General features: G+C 35.6%; 1 protein-coding gene across 1 annotated transcript in view; it reads left to right on the top strand.

Annotated features, from left to right (window-relative positions):
• Positions 1-2,068: 2,068 nt before the first annotated feature.
• LOC110457586 (methylosome protein 50-like) overlaps positions 2,069-25,893 on the top strand; it is a 34,846-nt gene continuing 11,021 nt past the window's right edge. Inside the window, exon 1 of the mRNA XM_021508920.1 lies at positions 2,069-2,208. Coding sequence (XP_021364595.1) covers positions 2,151-2,208 — 58 coding nt within the window. The 5' untranslated portion in view covers positions 2,069-2,150. The remainder of the gene's footprint in view (positions 2,209-25,893) is intronic.

A 25,893-nucleotide genomic window follows, 5' to 3' on the forward strand; every position in this document is an offset into this window, starting at 1 on the left:
TGAACCTACCTTCAATTAGATTGAAGTTATGTTCAGTTGAATGAGACATATCTTCAATGAATGGGCTCCAAAATAAAAATAACGATATCTCTCCCTTTTGAAATTTGACTCTCCTTATGGGAGTAGCAAATATTTGATCCCTATAATCAATTTTATTAAAGTTGTTTTCAATGCAATTAAAGAAAGCTTGCATTAAACTGAGTGAAGATAGGTTAAAATTATTTAATATATTTTCAATTCGCCCGGCCCCATATGAGCCTAGCTGGCTGTTGCGAGGATGTTAGACCCCAAATAACCAAACAAATCTTCAATTCAATTGAAGGTTTATCAAGTTGGTGAGTTTTAGAGACATGTAATGGAAAGGTATCCGTCTTAGCGGAAATGGCCTGAGTCGACAGGAGAGGGGAAAATGCACGGCCAGACCGGGGCTACCTGGTCGCCGACGATCGACCCAGTCCGTACAGACTAATTAGTTAGAGGTCGGAGGTCCTGGGTTCGAATCTCGGTCTGGCCGTGTATTTCCCTTCTCTAGTTACAAAAGAGATTGCTATAATTTAAATATTATAATTATAGTTTCATGGTGATTTGGGGTTTTGATGCAGAACTTCAATCAATAAGCCAATGATGCAGGATATGTCGTCCGCGTGTTCTTGAAGGATGTCCTTCAACACAAGTGATTTAGATAACACACGTCTATTATAGCTTTCAGTTTTATATGGAACGATGTCCGAGTAGCCATTTTTTAAACATATATTAAAAAGGTTACCAATAAGATGACGTTTTTTTTTTTATCAAAGCGACAGTCACTCCAGATCTATGTCTTAACTTTTGGCCTTAGCCCTTCATCAGGGATTGGAGGTGTCCTCACCCTTATGACGCAAATATGGATTTGATATAAGGGTGGAGACTATAAGACTCTTTCATGCCCAGGGGTGTAGGATAGGGAAATTCCTACCGAGGGTTTTTCAAATTTGTGCCAAATTTGAAAATCCCGCGGGTGGAATTTCCCTATCCCACACCCTTGGGCATGAAAGAGTATTTTTCTCTCATTCTAACCACCAGAATAAGCCCAGAAACCATGGATTGTCGACGTGACGTCATTTTATTGTTTCCGTGATGTCATTCAATTGTGTTGTGAATGGGGAATCATCCCTCTCAACAATAAGATCGATGTTTATTCCGACTGGAATTTGTTAATTGTATGTATATGAGAAAATGTTAAAACATGGGTCTGTTCCATAGACAGGGATATCTCAACCCTCGTGTAAGAGGGAAAACAAAATATGTTTACAAAGTGCAAAAAATACTATATCGGTATTTCATTTCTTATTTACTGGAACCAATAATGTTTTGTTTTGTTTTTTGATCCTGCAAAAGGTGAAAAGCAGCACGAAAAATAATATCACAATAAAAAATGTAAGCATCTCATATGTACCTCAATTTGTGTCTGTTTTTGAAGAGAACGACAATTTCCTTTAATTCAATTCAAGTATTTTATTGTTAATACAAACAAAGAAAATTACAAGTATTACATAAGAAATATAACTGTTCATATATTAACGAAGGGTTAAGGCAACAGGCTACGCTAATTTTCTTTAGTTCCATGAATGTTCATCAGAACTTCTTTCTTTTTGTATCAATCGTTAATTCGGTAAAGAACCGTAATGAATTGGGATGTTGAATCGAAATTAGCCATCAGAATCTTTTTAATCAATCGTTATATTTACAAAGTATGGTGAAAAATATTTGATATCCTTTTTCAGTTAAATGAGGTGCATGGAATGCAAGATTTTTCCAGAGACGTTTCATTACATACCCCGTACTGTGCCTCTTTTGAGTTAATGGTCTAAGGGACATAACTCCGCCAAGCTTAACGACATTAAATTATTTCTATGCTTTATTCTTTCATTTCCAAAAATATCAGCTGATTGCTGTTTTTATAATTTTTCCAACTTACTTTTGTGACATTGGTACCGTTAATGATATAATTGATCTGGAAATCTGACAATGATTGTCGCAAATTGGTGTTTGATTCTGCGCAGAAACGACATTTGAGTCTTCGCGCGGGCTTCCGGTATTGGTTAGAATACACATGGTCGACCTCTGAAAATTTCTTTCCGGTGGTAAAAATAGGTTTCGGTTGAGCAGTGATGGATAATATACCAGCGGCCATGGACAGACACTTAGACGTGATTCAGTGTCATGAAGGTGAGATCTTTTAATTCATATATTTCGGCTTTAGAATTGCGGTTTTAGAATGTACAAACGTCACTCTCTTGGACAGCTCGCCAGACTGCTGTGTTGCACATGTGTTGTCTCCTTTTGTTGCTGATGGAAACACAGATAATACACTTAGAAAGAATTTGCCGAGACTCACGTGGATGAGGGCAGCATGGTTTGTGTTGGTCATACACAGATCGCGACTGTACTACTATATAAACACAAGCTGTATTGTACTAATTTTCTTGTTTATGTCCTGTGTAGTGAAACGGAAAGTCAAATCTGCTGATAACAATATATATTTTTTATTATCATATCATTGTACTGAAAGATTATTTTTTTTACATTTAAGTACTTATAATGCTTTAAGTCACATTTAAACATTCTGCATATTTGTTGGAATGGATTCGGTCGTTTTGCCCTTTATATTCGCCTGTGTTCCTAATGTACTAATTTTATAGAATAAATCTCAATACAAGGGGGTGTCTTTTTCTTGTACCAATGTAAACACACACAAAATATAGAGACATTGAAAAAATGTGGCTACTGGAAAAAGTAAACATCTTATAGGTTTAGTTTTAGGTTTTATTTGTTTAACATCTTAATCCCTTTAACAGCTTAGTTCATTTAAGGACGTGCCTCCATGTATGTTGTTGATACGTGCATGTTTGTATGTGTGCTGGAGACATGGTATGTTGATGTACTTGCCTCCCTGTGATAACACGGATCTGATGCTCACTTTATAGTGCTATCTCAATGAAATACCATGCTGAAGGTACCCAGTCACATGATACTGACATTGGGTGAACCAGTTGTTGCCATTACCCTTAATGCTGAACGTTAAGCAGGGAATAACAACTACCATTTTTAAAGACTTTGTTATACCTTGCCTTGGAACAGAACCCATTGCCTTCCTCACCTGGGCAAACGCTCAACATTAAAGCCAAATGTAAGGTATTACCAGCCTTCGATACTACCGGGGGCCCGAGGCCATCTAAAATCACGACAGTCCCCCTAATATTGTGCTCACAGTGGTCCGTCAGGCCCCCCGATTTATTGTCCTACTTAATCCCAAGATTCATTTACTTACGTTTTATTTTGATCACAAACCACTATGAGTAAAAACATTCGCGTCTCAAGATTTACAAATTACTGTACTGAAATTGTTCGGGTTCTTCAAGCACTACGAATCCAGTCGTCATCAGCATGTGAGATGCGTAAACCGATTAATTTTACATCTGTGTCGGCGGCAGCACGTTTGAATCGCATGTTGTTTAAACCAACCGATAGTCAAGCGTGTATACGACTGCGAACAGCCTGGATGTCAAGAATGTCGCTGTTTAAGTGGCTAAGAACATCTCCCCGGCCTCTTAAAAAGGCCAAAACGACGGACGAAAAGAGGGAGACGCAAAACCTCTATGAAAAAACATTTTTCATACAACAAAAAGACGATTTGTTGTGTAAAAAAGATCTGATAGAGCTGCAAAGAAAAGCCAACAGATTTATGTTATCTAAATAAAGATTAACACTTTTGAAGCAAAGTATTTCTTCAATTATTTTGAAATCTAAACAGAATGAAGAAACAAAAGTTGATTTTGCCCCTGAAAATACTTTATTTAAAAAAAAAACACCCAGAAAACCCTTAAAAACAGATAGTTAGCAAGTATGGTGACCTTTATTAATTAACATTTATCTCAGTTGAGCAAATTAAAGTACCCAAAAGCCAGTTGGTCTTTCAGGTGTCGGGTTAGAACAAATTATAGTGAATCTGGCCTTATTTTTACACTCAAAACACTTGTTGATATGTTTTGTTCATTTCATCTTTATCATTTTTAGCTCACCTGGCTCAAAGGGCCATGTGAGCTTATGCCATACGGCGGCGTCCGGCCGTCAACTTTTTCTTTTGTACAACTTCTCCTGAAGAACTGTAGTACCTAGGGTCATGATATTTGGTCAGTAGGTACCTGGGATGGAGTGCTATAAAGTTTCCTCATTAAAATGACCTACTTTCAAGGTCACTGCTGTCAAATCTGTTAAAAATTTCAAACAACAATATCCTAAGAACCATTTCAACTAGAGTCATGATACTTGGGTATGTTACGTAGACCAGCAGTGCAAATATTTTTCTCAATTACAATAATGAGGTCAAAGGTCAACTTTAAATGCTAGTCAGGGGTCAAATGCCAACTTTGGTTAAAAGCTTTAACAATCTCCTTCTCAAGTTTCATTAGGCCCTGGTTCATGATATTTAGCCAGTAGGTACCTGGGATGGAGTGCTATAAAGTTTCCTCATTAAATATGTTAAAAACTTCAAACAACAGTATCCTAAGAACCATTTGGACTAGTCATGATACTTAGGTTTGTTATGTAGACCAGCTTTGTGAATTGTTTTCTTCGTTACAGTAATGAGGTCAAAGGTCAACTTTAAGTGCAAATCCGGATTCAAAGGTCAATATGGGTTAAAAGCGTTAAAATTAAAATTTTAAGTTTCAAAGAACAATATCTTCAGAACCGTTTAAGAGATGTTAAAATGTCTTGTGTTCTAGTTACCAAATGGTCTTACGTTACCTATATGTCAGTTGCATGTAACAAAAGAAACAGGTGAGCAATACAGGCCCTCTGGGCCTCTTGTTAGCTCACCTGGTCCGAAGGACCATGGTGAGCTTGTGTCATACTGCAGCGTCCGTCCGTCAACTTTTCCTTTAAAACGCTACTTGTCATGAACGACAGAGCAGATTTTGACCAAATTTGGTCAGAAGCTTCCTTGGTGGAAGGGGAACACATTTTGTATAAATGGTGGATCTGGTCCCCTGGGGGGAGGGGCCATATAGGGGAAACATAGCAAATTATTCTTTAAAATCCTTCATCTTCTGTAGGAAGGAAAGGATTTGGTCCATATTTGGTGTGGAGCATCCTTGGGTAAAGGGGAACCAATTTTGTATAAACGGTTGGTCTGGGACCTGAGAGGCGGGGCTCAATAGGGGAAATAGAAGTAAAACCTTTATAATCCTACTTCTACCATAGGGATTAAGGGATATTATCCTGTTTTAGTCTGGAGCATCCTTGGGCAAAAGGGACTCAATTTCGTATAAGCAGTGAGTGTGCCCCCCCTGGGGGCAGAAGAGATGGGCCCAATAGGGGAGACATAGCAAATTCTTCAAAATCCTTCTGCTTTTGTAGGAATGACAGGATTTTGTCCAAATTTGGTATGAAGTACCCTTGGGTGAAATTAAGGTGAACCAATTTTGTATAAGCGGTGTGTCTGACCCCCCTGAAGGCAGAGAGGCGGGGCCCGATAGGGGAAATAGAGGTAAAGCCTTTAAAATCCTTCTTCGACCATAGGGATTAAGGGATTTTATCCTAATTTAGTCTGGAGCATTATTGGGCCAAGGGGACTCAATTTTATATAAGCAGTGGGTATGACCCCCCTAGGGGCGGGACTCTGTTTTTAGTTTGTTCTCGCTATATCTCAAGTACTGGATGGATCTTTCTGAAATTTCATATGTACTTACTGCACCTACCATGGAGTGCTATATCTTTACTTCATACCAATTACTTTTTAACATATTCAGGTGAGCGATACAGGCCCTCTGGGCCTCTTGTTCATAAAACCCTGCATAGTATGGTTTTCATTTCAGAAAGGATTTATCAAAGCTATAATCATGTCAGAAAAAACATTTCCCAATGCACAGTTTCAGTTTTTTCTGAAATTTCATATGTACCTAAATTCAGTGATAATATTTCGGCAAATGAGATTACATTTCAGAAGATTACTTTGTCAGACAATAACAATTTCCCAAGTACTTTAAATTTTACAATATTTTCTGTAAAAACAGTTGCTCCAATATATATGTCTTGTTTTTGAAAATCAGGCTAGTACGTATACTCTGAAAGTGAAAATTTACGCCCCTAAATCAGTGTTTCCAGAGACCCCCAAATAAGTGTTGTTTATCCCCAAAACAGTTGGTTGTAACCCCAGTTTTCAACAGGTGCCCTGTGTAACTAAATAACTAGCAGTACAGAATCTTGAAAATGTATCAAATAAACCCCCAAATCCAAAACATAGGTGGGAAGTGGGGAACACTGCTAAATACTGATATTGTCTCACGTTTAGAAATGTAAAACACTTCATTAATGATCATATGGTCTAAATATTGAGAAAATTTAAATCCAAACAATATATAAAATAACAATAATTAAATAATACTAAAATGGGGAGCCACTGAAAGAAATTATAGCCTGGCTCTGCTCCTAGTTCCACCCCCCCTAGTCTTCCGTAGAAATTCTCTCAACAAAATAAAAAGAAATGCATCATTCATTTCTTTTACACATGGTTTTCAAATTGAAATCATATTTCCAATAAATTCCTTCCCCAGTGTTCGTAAAATTTTAGTAGTAAATATGCAGGCTTATTTAATTTGTAATCTGACACACTTGATATTAAAATACATGTCCGGTCTGTGTGGAACAAAGTTGTAATTAAATATTCCAGTTTTGTTGTGAGCGTAACTTAATTAATGACGTGTTGGGAGGCTTGTGTATTGGAGGTTATTTCCTATGAGTACTGATGACACAGATCAACTTACAGGTCTAGTACTGCCGCTTTAAATGTCTCAATCAAATCTGATGCCTGCGACATATCCATTGTCGCACCTGACAATGCAGATCTCACCTGTGGTACTCCCTCACCTGGACCTGGCCAGGTAGATCAGGCTACCATACAGACTGTCCACTGATTTGTAAACAGATCATTGGATTGATTTATGCATAAGTCCTTACACAATCTGCTTTGTTTTTTGTTTTGTCTGAAAAAAACACCAAGGTGAAGTATACGATTATATGGTTAATATTAATAGATGATAGCGAGCATGTTTTAATAACGACCTGTAACGAGGCTGTCTGCTGTGTCACGTTAATTTGTTTTTGAAAAAAAAAGAAAAATTTGTTTTTAAGAAATTCAATGAAACAGTTGTGAAATACCTGTACATGAAATGATTAAACATTTTGAATGATTGACAGGTGTTTTTGGTACACCTTTTAGGTACAATCTACAAGTTCTGATACACTGGAGGTCAAGACATTCCCAGTAGCTTAGATTCTCAAAAATGTGACCATGATATTTGTAAAATTCAAAGAATGCTTGGTTAATTGTTGACAAATTTGATATGCGGTTGAATTTTCTTGTTTTGTACTCGTAAAACAGCTTGTTTATAAATCTGTACCTTCAATGACCATTTCATATACAATATCCATGTTGGCAGGTAATTATTATAATGGCGGCACTGAATAGTACATTTACTAGATGTGGGTCACATTTGCTTTGTATGTACAGTATGACTGTTTCTTTCATCTGGATTATCAAGAATTAATTGTCATATTTTGGGATTCTATTACAGTGTATAGAAATCCTTATTCAACTTTGTTAGAGGTTTTAGTTTACATTCTTCTACATGTTTATTATATCTTTAATAGTTTTGGAGAGAAATTTTAGAAAGAGAAAATAAAATGGAAAGTTTTCAGAAATTCGCTGAATTTGTCATTGTGTGGTAGCTGTTATTATCTTTGCAGTATTTGTAATCGTAGATGCGTTAATTATCACTTGCACAGAAAAATATACTCGACTAAATGTATTGAACTTCTACAGGAATTATTAACTTCAAATAATGTCATCATAGAAGCTGCTAACAGCTGCCGATTTGAACTGAATTAAGGTCTAATGAATTAATTAAAGCTGAAGGATAGATCTTCAAACCCATGTACATATATATATATATATATATATATATATAAAACACTCAAACTTTAACAAGTTTTCTATCCTCCGAAAACCACACATAACTGGGTCAAGTGAGATTCTAACATGTTTCTGCATGAATTCTGCAATTCACTTAACTCCACACAGTTTTGCATCTGCCAGCCTGTGCAGGTTCAAGAATAGACCTGCATGAATGTGGCTTTCCACTCAGGTGTTTTCTTCTACATCTTCTGTGAAGGGGAAATAAACCTAATAAATTTATCTTCTGCCCCCGTGGTTTTTAAATTTCACAAATTTGTCATTTATTCATGAGCTGAATATTTGTTATTAGAACTTAATGAGGCTGCTGGTTTTGGAAATCACTTCAGTTGCAGGCTTTTTTCTGGGGACTATTTGGGGCCAATAATGGGCCCCAATGTCCTATCAAAACTATTTCATTTTAATGCTGAACTATCTAAATTTGCAGTTTACTCTTGAAAGTTTCCTTCCAAATAGGTTTAAGGATGTACTCTTCTGAGGTTTTAATCACATCCAAGTCTCGTTTTGATATTGTGTAAGTTTTTTTTGTAATACATGTATCTAGCAAAGTACATGATCAATTAGAATAGCAAACTCTCATCTGAAATATGTGTCAAAGATCTAGATGTCTTGTTTGTGGAACTTTTTTTTACAAGAATTCAAAGAATGACCAATTCGGTGGCCATTTTGAAAATGTGTATTTTGTTATATTTGTTGCGCTTCATGAAAAGCTAAAACTTCACCTTTTTTGACTCCTAGATTAATCACTTAAATCGTCAGTGTGTCGCCATTTTAATTTTAGCAAGTAAATTTTTGCTGTACGACTTTATGATGTTCAATACAATGAATATAATATGCAACAAAGTGGAAAATTATAAGTTTGTTACATAATCTTACATGGCTTTCCTCCACCAAAACCTGGCACGTGCAAATGACCATAGCTGTTAATATGACGTAAAACACAAACAAAAGCAAAATATTTAAACAAAAGTTTATTAGCAGAACTTTTTATATCATGCAAAAAAAGATAAAAAAAAAAAAAGTATTTTGTCGTTAAAACATAAGGGGTAGGGGTAATTTAAATTGCTTTCCTGAGTTAAAAGAATAAGTTACAGAAATTTTACTTGCACAATTTAATAGAAAATACTATTTTTGTCAATTCTGCAAACATTCATACGTATCTGATAACACATTTGGAAGATATTGTATGAATTTGTCCTGTAAATGGTCAAAACAGCAAAATTAACTTAAGTCACATATTATGTCAATTTGGTATCTTTGACTGATCATAGCACAAAAACGAGCACATGGACATGTAATTCTATTTGCATTTTCTGCTATGCCATTAACTCCCTTTTCAAAAAATGCGTATGAGAAAAAAAGTTAAATACAGGACATTTTTTACTTCTCAGAGGTGCACATCCTTAATGGTATATTTTCTTTTCAAAATGAGACAAAAAGGCCCCTTCCCAAATTAATGAAAATATAAGTTGAAATCCTACATGAAAGATGTATTCTTAACAGCTAGCTGTAGAGAATCTAGGTCTATCTTTAGGTGAATATATATACACCTGTATGTATAAAACTATAGTTATTCATCTTCCTTTAGACTAAGTTCTGGTACCTGTCCACCCCTCAATGATCCAGTTGGTTATGGTACTTTTATTCATTCAGGTTATACTATTGATGAAATAGTGTAATAGAGGTAGGTTGCTGAAATAATCCTGTCTATAAACAACTCGCCTCTAAACTCGTTTTTAGTGTCTCGCTAATCCAACAGGTAAACACAGGACAATCCATGATGTACCTGGTCAGGGATCGATTTACTTTCACTTTCAGACATATTCCAGATGACAATATACTTGTTAGAATTATATTTTGACTAGCCAATCATGATGACTTTTTTTGTTTTATTCAAAACTATGGAAATTACTTAAAAATCAACATTATGCCGTAATAAGTCAACAGTAAAAAAAAATCTGCCTGCTAGTATTATAATTCGGTTACCTTTTCCTATTGAAATTTCGATGTTAAGTAGACTAGCTGAGTTGATGTTATATTTGACTGATATCATTAAATATTTCAAACTCCTTAGATGTTAGAAAGCAGACTTGTTGGCTGTTATGCTAATTATAGAATTACCGTAGTTTCACTGTAGTTAGGTCGTTGTCGCAAATGCCCTAGAAAAACATGGTACTTTAATTAGGACATAATAGAGCTTATTTCATCACTTCCTTCAGCATGATCATCATTGAAAGTTTCCCAGTAGCCACACAATGGGACGGTTATTGCCTGACCAGGAAGGAAAGATGACTAGTATATGTTTGTGGTAAAGCGGTTATGTTTGTAGCCGTGCTAGCAGTACACAACTTGTCCCTGTGTTTTTTGGGCACTTTTTATGCCCCGCCATGAGGGGAGGATATAGGTAAATAGTATTCCCTCATTGATTTCCTGTTCAATCCAATTCAGTACCGTTGCCCGAGCAAATTCATTTTCTGACAGATTTTGATCAAAATTTATTCAAAGGTCCAATAAAAGAAATGAGTTCAGATTAAATGGTTCAAAGGTCAAGGCCAATGTCACCGTTACAAATTTATAGTCATTTTCAACTGATTCCGCAATATCCCTCCAAGCAACTTCATTTCTCAATGGATTTTGATAACTTCATGCAATAGTTAAGAATGCAAATAATTCTAATAAGATTGTTTTTCACAGTTACAAGGTCATGGTGAGAGTCTGCATATAGAAATTATGTTGAATACATTATAGTCTCTATGCTAAGTTGCATGTGATTATTAATTTGCATCTATGTCTTTAAGAGATTTTTCTAGTTATCAAAATTTTACCCCAGTCCAAAAGATTTTTTCTCTTTGGTAGCGTAATTGAAATCTACAGTTTTCTAAAATGTAACAAAAGTTAATCTTTATTTATAATTGTATTTTAAAACACTTTTTAGAATGTACCTACGTACATCAGTAAACACAAAAACAAAAATCCCCAAAAAATTGTTTCACTTTGGTAAGCCATAATCAATAAGCATTATTTCAGGATTGATTAAAACTTTAAAGTCGTCAGGAAAGATTGGAAATTAATTGTTAAAATTTGTGGCTGTCAGAAAATTCAATTCAGATGAGTCATAAATCATTTACAGTATGACCCTACTTAAAACCACTACTGCAAAACATCTGACAGTACCATACTGTAGCATGTAATCTCTGCCAAGAACATAACTTAACTCATTCACCCCTGAAGAAACATTTGAACTCTCCCAATTCAAAGGTTGGAATAGTTCATTATGAAATTTCAGGGGTGAATGGGTAAAAGTATTTGTTGAATTTGAAAGTTGTTTTCAATGTCTTGTTGTTTGTGTTTTCTTGTCAACAAACCATGTCTGAATGTTGAATTTGTCAATCAAACTAACATGTACATCTCATGATCTCAATGCTCGCAAGTTTTAAAATAAGTACTTTATTTGCCTTTAAATCATTGATTTTTATAAAAACAAATTCCAGGTGAGTCCTTTTTCAAAAATTAAATTTAAAAAAAAAATAAAAACAGTAAAGGTATATAATGATATTTCAAATTGTTGATGAGTTCCACAAAAAAGCACAAGCTGAGGACCAAACATCCTTGTTACCAAAATACGCTTAATATCAGAAAGGATTTGGGATGGGGATTCGCTTTATATAGTAATATTTCTAGTCAGAAATGCGTGTAATGAATTCCTAGCCCATCGTAGTCTAACCCAAGACCTTCCAAACTCTAAATTGGTTGCGACCCTGAAGTCTGACACGCCAACAACCCACTCTATCATTACCGTACTGTAGTATAGATCGTGGTCGTTATACACATGTCAAATCTGACAGGGTCACATGTGTACATGTAAAATAGTCAAGTTGATTTTTCGGAAAATCTAAATGTCAAATAATTACATCCATATATATGAGTATGTTTAAACAGGCAAAACGGTGCTAGCTATAGCTGTGAGTTCTACCGCTTGAAATGCTAGAAGCTGGGATAATCCCTTCAAAACTGAAATTGACCCCTCTGTGTTCCAATTTTCTTTCAATTTTACATAGAATGGCCCTTCTTAATTTGGATATTGACTAAAAAATGATGAAAATGGCTCACTGCTCTCAAATTCCAGGAGTTTCCCTGTAGAAGTCGGATTGCTTCAAAATATGAAAAAGATGCCTTTTTGCATTAAAGTGTATGTTTCAATCACAATACTTTTTTACGGAAATCGTTTTAGCAAATCAGAAATATGATATATTGATGACAGATTTAGCAAATATAAGTAAGGCCACAAAAAAATGTCTGTTTAGGGTTCCTGACCGACCATAGCTTTTTACCCCTCGACCCAAAACTTTTTGATGGAATTTTTTTTTTGAAAAAAATGCTAATTTTAGAAGGATCCTTGCTTTTCAAAATGGCTTCCAGCTCCGTATTTGGCACTAAATGTCAGCAGAACCTTGTTTATGTAATTCTTTGTTTTACATACAATAGTAGGGTCATAATCACATGACCAAAAAAAAAATTGACCAACCTACCCTTGTTTTGTTCAACCCTAAACAGACAAAAAAAAATTGGCCTTATAACATCAGGAATCTTTTTGGAACCATTTTGGATCAAAATTCGGCCCCATTCCCTATAGAAAATATTGCTATTATTTCCAAAATCTCTTAAAAGTATCCGGATATATTTAGATAACAATGAAACAGCAACATCTAAAATGAAGAAAAATTCTGCTGTTTTTCCCCCCAACAAATCAATGGAAAAATTACTTTATTTTCCTAAAATCATGCTTTTTGTGTGGTATGTTTCCAAAGTCACAAGGCACAAGCTCCTGTCAAAAAAAGGTAGAAAAAATCACTGATAAAGATGTTAGGGTCATTGAAATGATTCTTTGTAGTATTTATTCTTAGTTTGGTGTACCTCTTAACATTTATTTTCCAATTCTTGAGCCACAGACCACAGTCCAAAAGATTTTTTAGTCGTAATGTTTTCCTAATGATCGGGCCTTGATTGTTGTTCAAAAAGTGGAGAACTTGATCGTAAGGGGGACAATTTGGACTTTGCCTACAGTTTGACACATCAAGTAATTAGAATCTTCAAAGTTCCATTTACGAAAGTTTGACAGTATGTGGAATTAATCAAATAATAGTATTGAAAGCATAAGGTTTATTTTGGTGCTAAAATAAGCAGGAAGTTTGCATAAATACAGGTAAACGATAAAAAATCTGAAGATAAGGGTCAATTACAAAATTGTTTTTCACTTGTTTTTGATATAGAAATAGAAAAAGTGCAACCAGGGTGCTAAATACACATAGGATGAGGTCTGTGAGAAAGTCTATTTGGTGAGAAGCATTAGGATGTAATACACAAAACAGGAAGATTGTACTTAAACATTTTTTTTCTAATTTTCAAAGTGCATCAAGTGATATTAAAAATATAAGGAGGACACTTTAAAAAAAAGTCAATGAGGAACAAGCTTAGTATACAGTAAAAATATAAATAGAGATTTCCATGAAAGTCTTGAGTCAAGGCACAAAGATTTAGTGTAGATTCCTGTTTGATACTATATTTGACCTAATTAATGCCCTTGTTTTATAAGTGTCTTGCCAAGCATTTTGGACATATATATATATAATATATATATAGGTCTCATAAGTAATAACGACAGTATGATCCAACATTGGCACTGGGTCCGAACAAACAAGTGTTTGTTGGATGCGTATTACTTAAATAGATATATGGGTAAAGAAGTAATAACGACTCTGACTCTGTGCAGACAAAGACATTTTTCAAAACTTCAGGGCAATCCGCCCCTTTATCAAGACAGGAACATGAACATTTACATATCATAACATATAACAGAGATAAACAGTCACTTTACAACAATAATACAATAAAAAATACATAAACACAGGGTTCGAATTTAACCAGATTTTCTACTTGTATTTTCTCGCAAGTGGTATTTTTTCTTACTTGCTAAATGAGAAAACAACTTGCAATTTGCATTTTTCCATCTTTATTAGACGTGTTAACTTAGAATTAAATTCTAAAACAACACAGCATTAACTGACATTTTAAATTATGGTCATTGGGATGTATACATGACGCAAACCTTGCTGTGAAAGGATGCTGGCCTGCTCAGGCTAGTCTAAGATATAGCATAGAAACTGCATCTTAGTTTCTTGCTCCATATGTCCATTTGTTATTTTGCCGGTGCAGCGAGCTGTGAAATTTAACCTTGTGAAACTCCAATACAACCACGTGACTAGTCAAGCCTATCGTATTTGCGCTATAAATAGTAACTAAAAATAGATTACCGAAAAACATCATGCATGCGGTAAACGTCATCATTATTTGTGCAGGTACTTCCTAACGGACATGCGCACGGGACATGCACACGGGACATGTATCGATTGTAAACTTCCGTTAATGACAAAAGCTGAATCATTCGTTCGGCGAATGACAAGAATGCGCTTAAATGACCGCGAGTTGTCAAAGAAAGAATTTGTAAAGACCGACCATTAGAAATGAGGATTATTCAGCCCAAAATTTTCACTCGCAAAAAAATGCTGGTGTCTGAAATCTCTACTCGCAGTTTGCAATTTGCACTCGCTTTTCGCGAGTATGCGAGCTTAAATTCGAACCCTGAAACAAGCAGAAGTTACTTATATGAAATAAATAATTATATATTCAGAGCAACATGCCTGATAGAGTATTATGCATATGTGTGTTATTCATAGAACTGTACTGAAATATTTCTCAACAAGCTATAAACCTATTCAAATTCAATAAAAAAATATTCTGACAATGTACATGACTACTTCATGTGTTGAAACTATAAGCCTGGTGTTAATAAGATAGGGACAGGGTCCCATCTCTGATTCCTCAGGAAGATGTTTTGAAAGGGTTTGTTTTAATGTGTATATAGTTCTAGACAGGTGCTTGTTATTGTGCTAATTATATCAGCATTGGCAGATGAAGTGTAATTGCCTCCAGACTTTTAGTCAGTAAATCAGGGACCTAATTATAATAAATGGTTATGCTGTAGAAGATAAGAAATGTTTCCCACACATCTGTAGAAGTGGTTTGTACGTTTGTTAGACCTACGGTCATTAATTGGTTGTGAGTTATCTCCCTTTTTGAAGGTCTTTGTTGGAAAAGGGGTTAGAATAACACTATGATTATCATCATCATCATTCCTGTAACCAGGTGACCTAGTGAACACCAAAGAAAGAAATATTAGGCGCAAAATGAAAAATATTCCGGACCTTGTTATTTTGCTCAGGATAAATGTTTCTATTGAGTTTTTCGGTTTTTCTCCGGGAGCGCAAGCTTTCCTCCACCAACAAAACCTGGCACGTCCTTCGTGACCATAGCTGTTAATAGAACGTAAAACACAAACAAATCAAACCAAATTCTATTGTATAAAAATAACAGTACTAGTATAGAAAATGAAATACTAGAACTTAAAACTGCAGTTGCCAATGAGGCATCTTACACACCAACTGTGAAATACTGGACACTGATGATTCTTCCTGGACTTCAATTTCTGAGCAACTTTGTGGATTATCCAAGAGCAGCTTCATAGAATATATCAGAGAGCTACTTGGTAGTCTGAGCTCCTTGTGAAGATCATCTCAGAGCAGCACCTTGCTGGGATCTAATAACCTAGGACAGCTTTTATCAGTTTCTGTTGGGGCAGTCACATTAACTCATTCACATCTGAACTTTCATAATGAACTATTCCAAGCTTTGAATTGGAACAGTTCAAATGTGTCTTCAGGGGTGAATGAGTCAAGCTTGCTATAATCTAGATTGGAAAGGACAGCTTAACATTAAGAAAAATAAAGGATGTCTAGATACTAATTTCCTCAGCCTGTTTATATACATTTTAGGCTATCTGGTCATGTTTACATTTTACTTTTGTTTTAACGTTTTATTAAATTCTTTAGCATCGCACGTTTCTTTTTGTTCATTCTCATAGATGCAGCTATTTTAATGACAAACAAGTAATGTTAGAATTATAATAAGTTCAATTACAGGATTCTGATTGAAATTCTGTTTGTTTTGAGGATATGTATAGGATATGTATATGTTTTCAAATTTTGTGAGAAAATGCAACAGTGTTTTTCCCGATTTTGAAATGTAAATGATTTTCACAAAATTGGGAAATAGACTGTCGCATTTTCCCCAAATTCCAAAGACATTAGCCCTTGTACAAGTATGATAGTCACTGGTATCGACATATGCACTTTCGTACTTCATTTGATGAAACTTTTCAATGGTCCTTAATTTGTGGAACCATCATCAATAAACGTCATTGTCATGTGCCACAGCTTCGTGAAGATTCCTTTGCTACAGTCTGTTCTCAAGTTCAGCAATGCCTTCCTTTTAGGGGAACTTTAATATTAGGAACAAATCGTTAAAATGTGTGAAGAAACTGAACTTAAAGTCAGATATGTTGGAACAACTTCAAACAAACAAGCAAATATTACTTGTGCTGTGTACATATGGTTATGACCATCTACATATGGTTATGACCATTGGCTAAAAAACAGCATATTTCTTTTTTTAACTGTCAAGAGTTTCTTCAGTTGTAATACAAACCAGAGGGGAAAATCCTTCTGTGTAATGCCCTTTAACTTTATATCTGTAGAGCGTATGTTTGGTACCCAGCATGGAGAGATGTGGCGCAGATGTATGGTAGATAATGAAATGACACCAAGTCTCCGGCTTCTTTAAAAACATGCACACACAGCTTCTTGCCAAGAGATAACAAATAGAAAAAACGCCACAATTTCTAAGTTGTTAGATAACGCCAGAAAAAAATCAGGAGGGAGGCTAATTATATTATGAAAGGAACAGTTAAGTGGTAAATTATAAGCTTTGTAGGTGTCCTGAAATGTGCATTAAGTCTATATGGAGTGTACGCGGAAAATAATTAAGTGGAATATGATTTATCATCTTATTAAATTATCAAGAAAGATATTCTTGTAAGTTTGTTATCGTCCCTAAAGTAATAGTGCCATGCTGGGTTTGGGGTACTGCATTTTGTGTACATACCATACCCAGATGCAGCCATGACACTGAAGTCTTGTTCGTTATCAGGGTTAGGTTATTATATATAGAAGGAAATATAGAGAGTTTTCATGCATGTTTAATTCCAGTTCAGTTAAGGATCCCAGGTTGCACCATTATCAAAAATTAACTATGTATTGAAAACTTTTTCCAACTTGACTTTAGATCAAATCATTTACAGCTGGGTTCATGCCTGCAGTCCGCTAAGGCTCATAGATATAAAATTTGGTGCAAGAAAATTGACTTTTGTGAAAAAATTTGACGCATGAGTCCTTAAAGCTAGTGTGAACCCTGATTTTGCTGGATATTTATGAAATAATAATAATGACTGACAATAAGAGCTCTGAGGTTAAAAATGTGGTAGCAACGTTAACTGGGTCAGACCAGGATTGGAACCTTGAGCTTCTGATCATTATACTGTCACTCTAACTTATTATAGCACCTGGTCAACGGTAATACCCCGGCCAAAAAATAAAACTCAGGGGAGGTAACTGTACATACGAAAAACTACAGTAGAATTCTCTAGTGTTTTTCAAGCAGTAGGACAGGCATCCTTAAGATTGTTTATCCATGTATAACATGTTACCATACACACAGATTCAATACCATGGAAACTTAACACTGAGAAGGAATGATATATATATAAAATTGTATTATTGAGTTGATCTGTAATTTGCTGCCAGAGGGGCTAGGATGTTACAGTTCCACAAGTATCTGGGGCAGTGTGAGATTGTATCAGTGGGGTGCTCCATTGATGTAGGTGTGAGAGATATATAGGCTCCTATTGAGGAGCAATCAAGTGAAACACTAGAAAAACACTTCTAACAAGCTTTGAATGCTTAACATATATATGTACAATGATTTTAAATTTAAATTTAAATTTATTTATTTTTACAAAATATTTCACTGATTTCTGGTGATGTGTCGTCTGATAGCCATTTTGAATTCTAGCATGTTTACTTTGTAATTGTCAATTTCTGTATCTTGAGGATATATCGTCTGTGAATTTTGTTTCCATGTGTCATTGGGACATTGTAAGGTACATTTGTATTTACAGGTGAGGTGGCTCTGTATATACCTAAGCCTGTTAGATAACTTCAAACCGAGTATTTACAATTGACATTACATAGAGTTGGTATGCAGATATCTGCCTTCAATGTACTGGTATACTATTTAAACACAACAGTAGCACCTGTCTAAATGGATGTTTCTGTATATCTATCCCCTCTTCATTATTTGAATGCTAAATTGAATTTTCTTCCCTCCCACCTCCACAACAAAGTTAAGAGATGGGTATCTGCTTGTCCATCTGTCTGTCCTTGCATGAAATTATAAAAATAGTATCCTGAAAACTCCTGAACTGATAAAACTGATTTTAACAAAATTTATATGTATGACAAACACATCATGTAGTTGTGCACCTGATGTTTCTATTTCAAGTAAAAAAAGAAATTCCCCTAAGTTAATGTTCTTTTTGTACTTTCCATTTCAAGCATTGCATACATGCCAGATCTCACGGTGTGAGGCAAAATCTCATGGATTTTCACCTCCGTTCAAGTCTCTTGGCGTGGGACATGAATTTACGGAAAGTCCTCAAAACCTCACATTTTGAAATGATTGATCGGTGAACCATTTTCCTGTTGTTGTTTACTCGAAGTCTCACGAGATTCCACAATGTTTTCACCGATAAATCACGAGAGCTCTCAAGTAGCGGTCATGTGATTGGTCATGTGATCGAAGAGCTCTTCCGATAAATAGCCATTGTCTAGAAAAAAAATCCAAATTTGTGTCACCAATTACGAAGAACTTTCTGAGAGTGAGACACAGGGTAAAAAATTACATCAAATGGTCAACATTTATTTTTTTGGATTCAGGATTGCCACGTGCACCATGGCCTCTTGATTGGCTGAGTAAAATAACAGTTATATTTATTTGTATTGTTTAACGGCCCATCAACAATGTGAGTCATTTAGGGCCAATATCAGTTATAAATTGAGTTCAAAGGGGATATACTTACATCATATGACCAACTTTTAACTTTTGAGATTCAAGATGGCTGCCATGGCATCTGATTGGCTGAGACAATATTGGTTATGAATTGAGTGTAATGGGCTGACTTTGTTGATACTTTGAGGGAGTGATACATATAGGAGATATGTTTTATATTAAAAAGCAGACAGTTAAATTTGGGGGTTCAATGTGGCTGTAACAGCCTCTGATTGGCTATTAAGACATCAACATGAATGGTTCAATGGGAGGAAGGGTATTAGTATGCCTAGGCCTGTGGCTTACAATTCTAATTATTTTAGGTCTTACTCAGTCTAATATCTGGGATACTGCAATTACAATGCATTGCATATGATATGAAATATTCACAATAAAACACTTCATGATTGACTGTGTTGATCTCTAATGTTTCATTGAATTATACTTGTACAATGTAGCGAAAGACATTAGAGCAACTTTAAGGTTGATAGTAAAATTTTATATCGGCTAAGTAAGAGATGATATGGTAATATAGTGTAGGTAAAGACATGCTCATTTATAAGTGAGCAAAGTGTAGATGCAATCATAGTGAATTATCAAAAACAGTTGGTTTTTAATTACACCAACTTACTCAGCCTTTATTAGTGCCAAACGCTACAGAGATTGTAGCCTTTGCCACTCTCCAGGTATAGCCATACCCTGCAGGTTGGTTCCATATCTATCAGAACACTGTCATCTTGTATTTTTCAAGTTGTGAGAAGATTATCTGTAGAGATAGATAGATACACTGGAGCATGTTTGCGGTGGGAGGGTGGGTTGTTGATCTTCTGATCCTGGGGTATTACTGCGGGACCAGAGGCTAGGAGCACTGGGGATGGTAGCAAGACTAATCTCTGTTTATCTCGTCTTTTATGTTGTTTAAATACAGACAGTGTTTAGTTAAGATACACAAGACTGCTCGTGGTTCCAGTTATAACGGTGTAACCTCGCAGTACAGTGAAGGTTTTGAGACCTGTGTCTCTACATAACTAGATGTTATAGTGACTAAAAGGTTGACGAGGTAGGCATCGATGTTACGATCCTTTACAATTAATGATAAATGACCAAAATCATCACTGGATTCCACCCTGAAGGATGAACATCCGACACACAGCTGATTGCACCTTCAAAAGTTTACTAATAAATACAATATGCCAAAAATTAATTACACTGCATCATACAGCACTTTCGTCCTTTTAGGGCGCATCGGTAATGCTAAAGGGCCAAAAAGTTTGAAAATCAGATTGGAGCCCTTCCTGTCCAAGTGTCGTTTTCCAAAATAGTTTTATTTTTCATAAAACATAACAATACCCAGTAATTGCTTTTATCAGTGCATTTAATATAAAGCTCTTTTTTTTTATGGAGAATAGAAAAATAATAATGTGTTTACTGTTTTCTAGAAAATACAGTTCTTTGGTCAAAAGGATATATTTTACCATAATTGACTTGATTTTAAGCAAATGAAACCATTATTAGCTCACCAGTGACCCTTTGGGCCTTGTGAGCTTATTCCAAACTGCAGCGTCCGTCATCTGTCCGCCACCTTTATCTTTTGAACGACTTCTTCTGAAGAATTAGAGGACCCAGGGTCATGATATTTGGCCAGTAGATACCTGGGATAAAGTGCTGTAAAGTTTCCTCATTAAAATGACCTTTACCTACTTTCAAGGTCACAGGGGTCAAAAATGTTAAAAACTTCAAACAACAATATCCTAAAAACCATTTGGACTAGTGTCATGATACTTGGGTATGTTCTGCAGTGTGAATATTTTTCTCAATTACAGTAATGAGGTCAAAGGTCAACTTTAAGTGCTAGAAAAAGTGAAAGGTCAATGTGGTTTAAAAGCTCTAAAATTGAAATTTCAAATTTCAAACAACAATATCTTAAGAAGCATTTGAGAGATATGTTAAAATGTCTTGTGTTCTAGTTACCAAATTTGGTCTGAAGTTATCTATATGTCAGTTTTGTGTAACCAAAGAAACAGGTGAGCGATACAGGCCCTCTCGGCCTCTTGTTATTAACAAATCATCTTTTTTTTAAGTAATTGATTGATATTACTTTCCTAACTACCGCATTTACCTAATTTCCAAATTTTTTTTTGGGGGGGGGGGGGGTTTGATTTATGTCTTGCTTAATGTTTTGAAATGAAAGTTTCTTGTACTACAAAATGATATCCATATTGTACTGACATTTGGAATTTTACTTCTACAGTTAAACTGGGATATTTACTTGATTAAATCTTTATTTATGTGTTGTAACAATACAACAGAAAATGTTTGATCGAGGCAAAACATGTTGTTATTGCCAAAATGTCATTTGTTTTTGAGTTTGTTAAATGAAGATTGACTACACTGTACTCGAAAATATGTTTGTTGTTAAATAGCAGTGTATAAACTAATGTTATAGACTTTGTGTGACATACAGCTAGCTGTCATGTACAGGTATTGTAATACACTAAGTAATTGGGATAATTAAAGGAGGGGCCTGATGAATGATGGCTGTAATTACTGACAGGGGTCACTCGACACCATAAACCATACGTACACGTAAGCAACTTGTTGTGGTGTCATTTCATTACTGGAAAATATACAGTTACAACATTGCTGTAGTTTATAAGCTCACCTGGTCCGAAGGACCAAGGTGAGCTTATGCCATACCGTGGCGTCTGTCGTACCTCCGTACGTCAACAATTTCTGTAAACGACTTCTTCTTCTTAACCACAGGTTGGAATTAAATCAAATTTGACTGGAAGCATCTCTAGGTGGTTGGGATTCAAAATTGTACAAATGGTGGGGCTGACCCCCCAGGGGGCTGAGGGGCGGGGCCAAAAGGGGGCAATTTGGTTATATTGCTATAAATGACTTCTTTTGCAGAACTATGCCATGGATATTGATCATATTTGGTCAGAAGTATTCATGGGGGGCAGGGATTCAAAATTGTACAAATGGTGGGGCTGACCCCCCGGGCTAAGGGGTGGGGCCGATAAAATGCATTACTTGGAAATGGTTGAGATCCCCACCATATAACCATATATACAATTGCTGAGTATAAAGAGAATAATGTACATTTGCTTCCAGGATGTCCCTAGGGTCTGGCCCCATCCTTGGAGACATAGTCCCTGGGCCATAACTTTAAAACGGTTGAGATCCCCACCCCAAAACTATATATACAAATGCTGGGCATAAAGAGACGAATGCAATCATGATATCAGAATAGACCCTGGGGTCTGACCGAATCCCTAGGGACCTAGTTTCTTAGTCACAGCTTGGAAACAGTTGAGAGCCCCACCCTATAACCGTATATATACAATTGCTGAGTATAAAGAGATGATTGCACATATGCTTCCAGGTTGGCCTTGGGGACTGCCCCACCCTTGGAGACTTAACCCCTGGGTCATAACTTTGAAATGGTTAATATCCCCACCCCAAAACTATATATACAATTGTTGGGCATAAAGAGACGAATGCAGTCATGACATTAGAATTGATCCCAGGGTTAGCCCCACCCTTGCAGACTTGGCCCCTGGGTCATAACTTTGAAACAGTTGAGATCCCCACCCCAAAACTATATATTCAAATGCTTGGCAAAAAGAGACAAATGCAGTCGCGATATTAGAATCGATCCTGGGGTCTGGCCACAACACTAGGGAGTCAAAGCTTGGAAATAGTTGAGATCCCCACCCATAACCATACATAAAATTGCTGGGCATGAAAAATCTAATATAGCTATGCTACAAGGATTGGCCTTGGGGTCTGGCATATTCCTTTGATCTCATTTGGAGAATAGTTTGCCATGATTGCTTAGGTATCCAGGTGAGCGATACAGGCCCTCTGGGCCTCTTGTTACATATATAGAGACTTTGCAACCTATTGATTTTTGCACAAATTCATATAGAGTTGCAATCGTAATTTGATTTGTTCACAAGGAACTTAATATTATATATGAAATGTAAATTGATAGGTTTGCAAAATTATGCAATTGCAAGTTATATCTAAAAAAATGTAAAACAAATTGTGAAAAAATCATATATAAAAAAAAATCATGATATATGAAATGTAATGATAGGTTTGCAAAATTGCTCATAATTTTCCCCAGTTTAAGAAATATCTTGACTAAATTCAGAGGCAATGCTATCATCGAGATATTAGTCACGTTATGCACATGAAATACTATAAATATATAGCATATCATAATTTCAACATAGAAGTTGTGATATTGCTTAAGTACTAGTGCTTCATGAGATGCACAAGTTAAGGATCCTTGGTCCATTGCCAGAAACTAGCTCTGCTGTGCATTGGAAACTTATACCTGCATGACTTCAGCTTTGGTAAATTATTTCTAGAAAGAAAACCGTGTATTGCAGAACTTAATGAAAAAATGTATAAAGGTGATAAAGGAAAATTTGTGCACAGTTTTCTGAGTGAAAGTAGAAAATGAAATGGAGGCAGACTAGGATTCGAACCCTGGACCCCTGATCACAGCTTGGCTGCTTTAACTCACTGATCAAACTGTCAGTGATAGCTCATGTCACTACAGTTATATCCAAAGGGGAATTAACGGGAGGTTATTTTCTGTATGGAATGCCAGCAGTGGGACTGGAATACTTAAAAGTGGAATGTTTTCTGTTGGGAAATTCTAATGATCCACTAATCAGTTTTTAAATTAATTGCTCATGATTGACCGAGTTTGCAACATGCAGAATGTGTAGGAGCTAGGAACAAAATGATGATATTGTCATAAAGATAGGCTTGAATAAAAGCTGAACGGTCTAATGTGCTGTATTCAGATTTGTTATGGTGATCATCCATATTTCCAGAAATGGTCGATGCTTTTTTCCCCAGTTTCATCCCAGGGTCTGTTTCCCCAAAACATTCTGATAAATTCCTGATTCTGAAGGGCAATACTTGAACATGATCGGCATGTGTAGATCCCAGCTTATTGCTCATGCTATTGAGGTTAAGGTTAAAGCTATCCCTGATAGTGTTATTGGTTGCTGGGGTGGGTAAGATCTGAAGGAAAATGTCAGATATTGGTTCATGTATCCCTTTTTCGAACATCGGGGCAGTCTCTATGAGGTGGTCTAGGGTACATCCAGCTATCAGGATGTTTGACATCTTGTGCATTCAATTAATGTCAGTTCTGTTCCTAGGTTTTACACATGACAGCTTGTAGCATTTAGAACACACTTACTCAGAAACCTGCTTGAATGCTCAAAATATACAACCATCATGGAAACTTTCACAAATTTCTTATTTTTCAATTCAAGTTAAGATTCAAAACAACCATCAGAAGAATTGTGCAGTTACAAAAAATTAAAATAAAGATTTCTGAGATTTAAAGATTAAAAGTGATTGAAAGAATCTGTATTGGGATGACCATACTTTGCGATATATATAGAGTGTACGAGAACATGATGACCTGCAGGCATTGCAAGACATTCTGCAGTCTGGGGCATTCACTAGCTCTCATGTGTATACCTTTCATACGGACTGGACTGGACATAGTTTATCATTGTCATAAGCTGCCCTCGTCTGGTATGAACCACCACCATATATTTGTTCCTAAGGTACTATTTCATATCCAATATCTGTTAACAGAAATAACACTACTGATTGGTTAAAACTGACAAAGACCACCTCCTAATAGGCAAGGTTTGAATTCCACACGCTTCATGTAAATACCATAGAACTTGTTGATCAGTATATGCATATATATGTAATGCCACAAAGCGGTGCTGCTCTTAAAATGAAATCATTTGAAATCATTTGAAATCACAGAAAATATGGAATCGTTTCAAATATCAATTTGTATGTCCTATCTTCATACATATACTTATCACTTTTTTAAAAACAAATTCATTGGGAAGAATTTGTATGGCTAAATTTTAGAATGTCTAAAAAGTACTTAAAATAGAATCAATGTAATTTATAAAATATTAGTGTAAATTGCTATAGTCTCCAAGCTGTTCTATACTGTTAATTGATTGACTAATTGAATATAATTTGTATAATCTCAAAAATGAGAAATGACAGTTGCGCTACCTTAAAAAGGGAGATTTGGTTTAAGGATGTGTCTGATATGTTGTGTAGACAATTTTTATTTAAACAAATTTCTTTAAAGTAGTTACTTTAGTTTGTTATTTTATAAACCTTAATGTGAATTGTGTGTCTAGATGAAGGATTCTGATTTTGTGTAAAACACATCAGCTTCTGTTAAACCAATAGAGCAGAGTAGATTACCTGTGCATTGTACTATGTAGGATGGATTGTGAGGCTTGCACATTACATATAATACAAGCTGCAGGGCTGTACAGGTATACTTAGATACAAAGTAACTGTCGGAATCAATTATAACATTGTGACTCGAAAAAGATTTAGTCGTATATACTGTATGTATATAAACTCAGGTATGTAGTGAGAGGGCTAGGGTTTGCCAGGTATTTTTGGCCCGAAGTTTGCCTATCCTTTATACCTGATGTCATACTTATGTAGCCGAGGGGAGGCCTGCCAACTGACCTATGTACATATATACTAAGTACACACATCTATCTGGACTCTCCTTTTCACTTCATTAACCTGATGAGATTTTAGAATCTCAAACAATACTTTTTTATAGCATTCTTTTAATATTTGAATATTTTCCGAAATCTGATTTTCATGTGATAATTTTGAATACCTCCACATGAAGAAATAATGTATTAAATTTTAATAGTGTGGTGAGAAAAAAAACCGTTGAATAGTTTTAATGTCAACTTGCCATTCAACTATTCTGACCACCAGCT

The sequence above is a fragment of the Mizuhopecten yessoensis genome, unplaced genomic scaffold (assembly GCF_002113885.1).
Source record: "Mizuhopecten yessoensis strain PY_sf001 unplaced genomic scaffold, ASM211388v2 scaffold9253, whole genome shotgun sequence".
Lineage (NCBI taxonomy): Eukaryota > Metazoa > Mollusca > Bivalvia > Pectinida > Pectinidae > Mizuhopecten > Mizuhopecten yessoensis.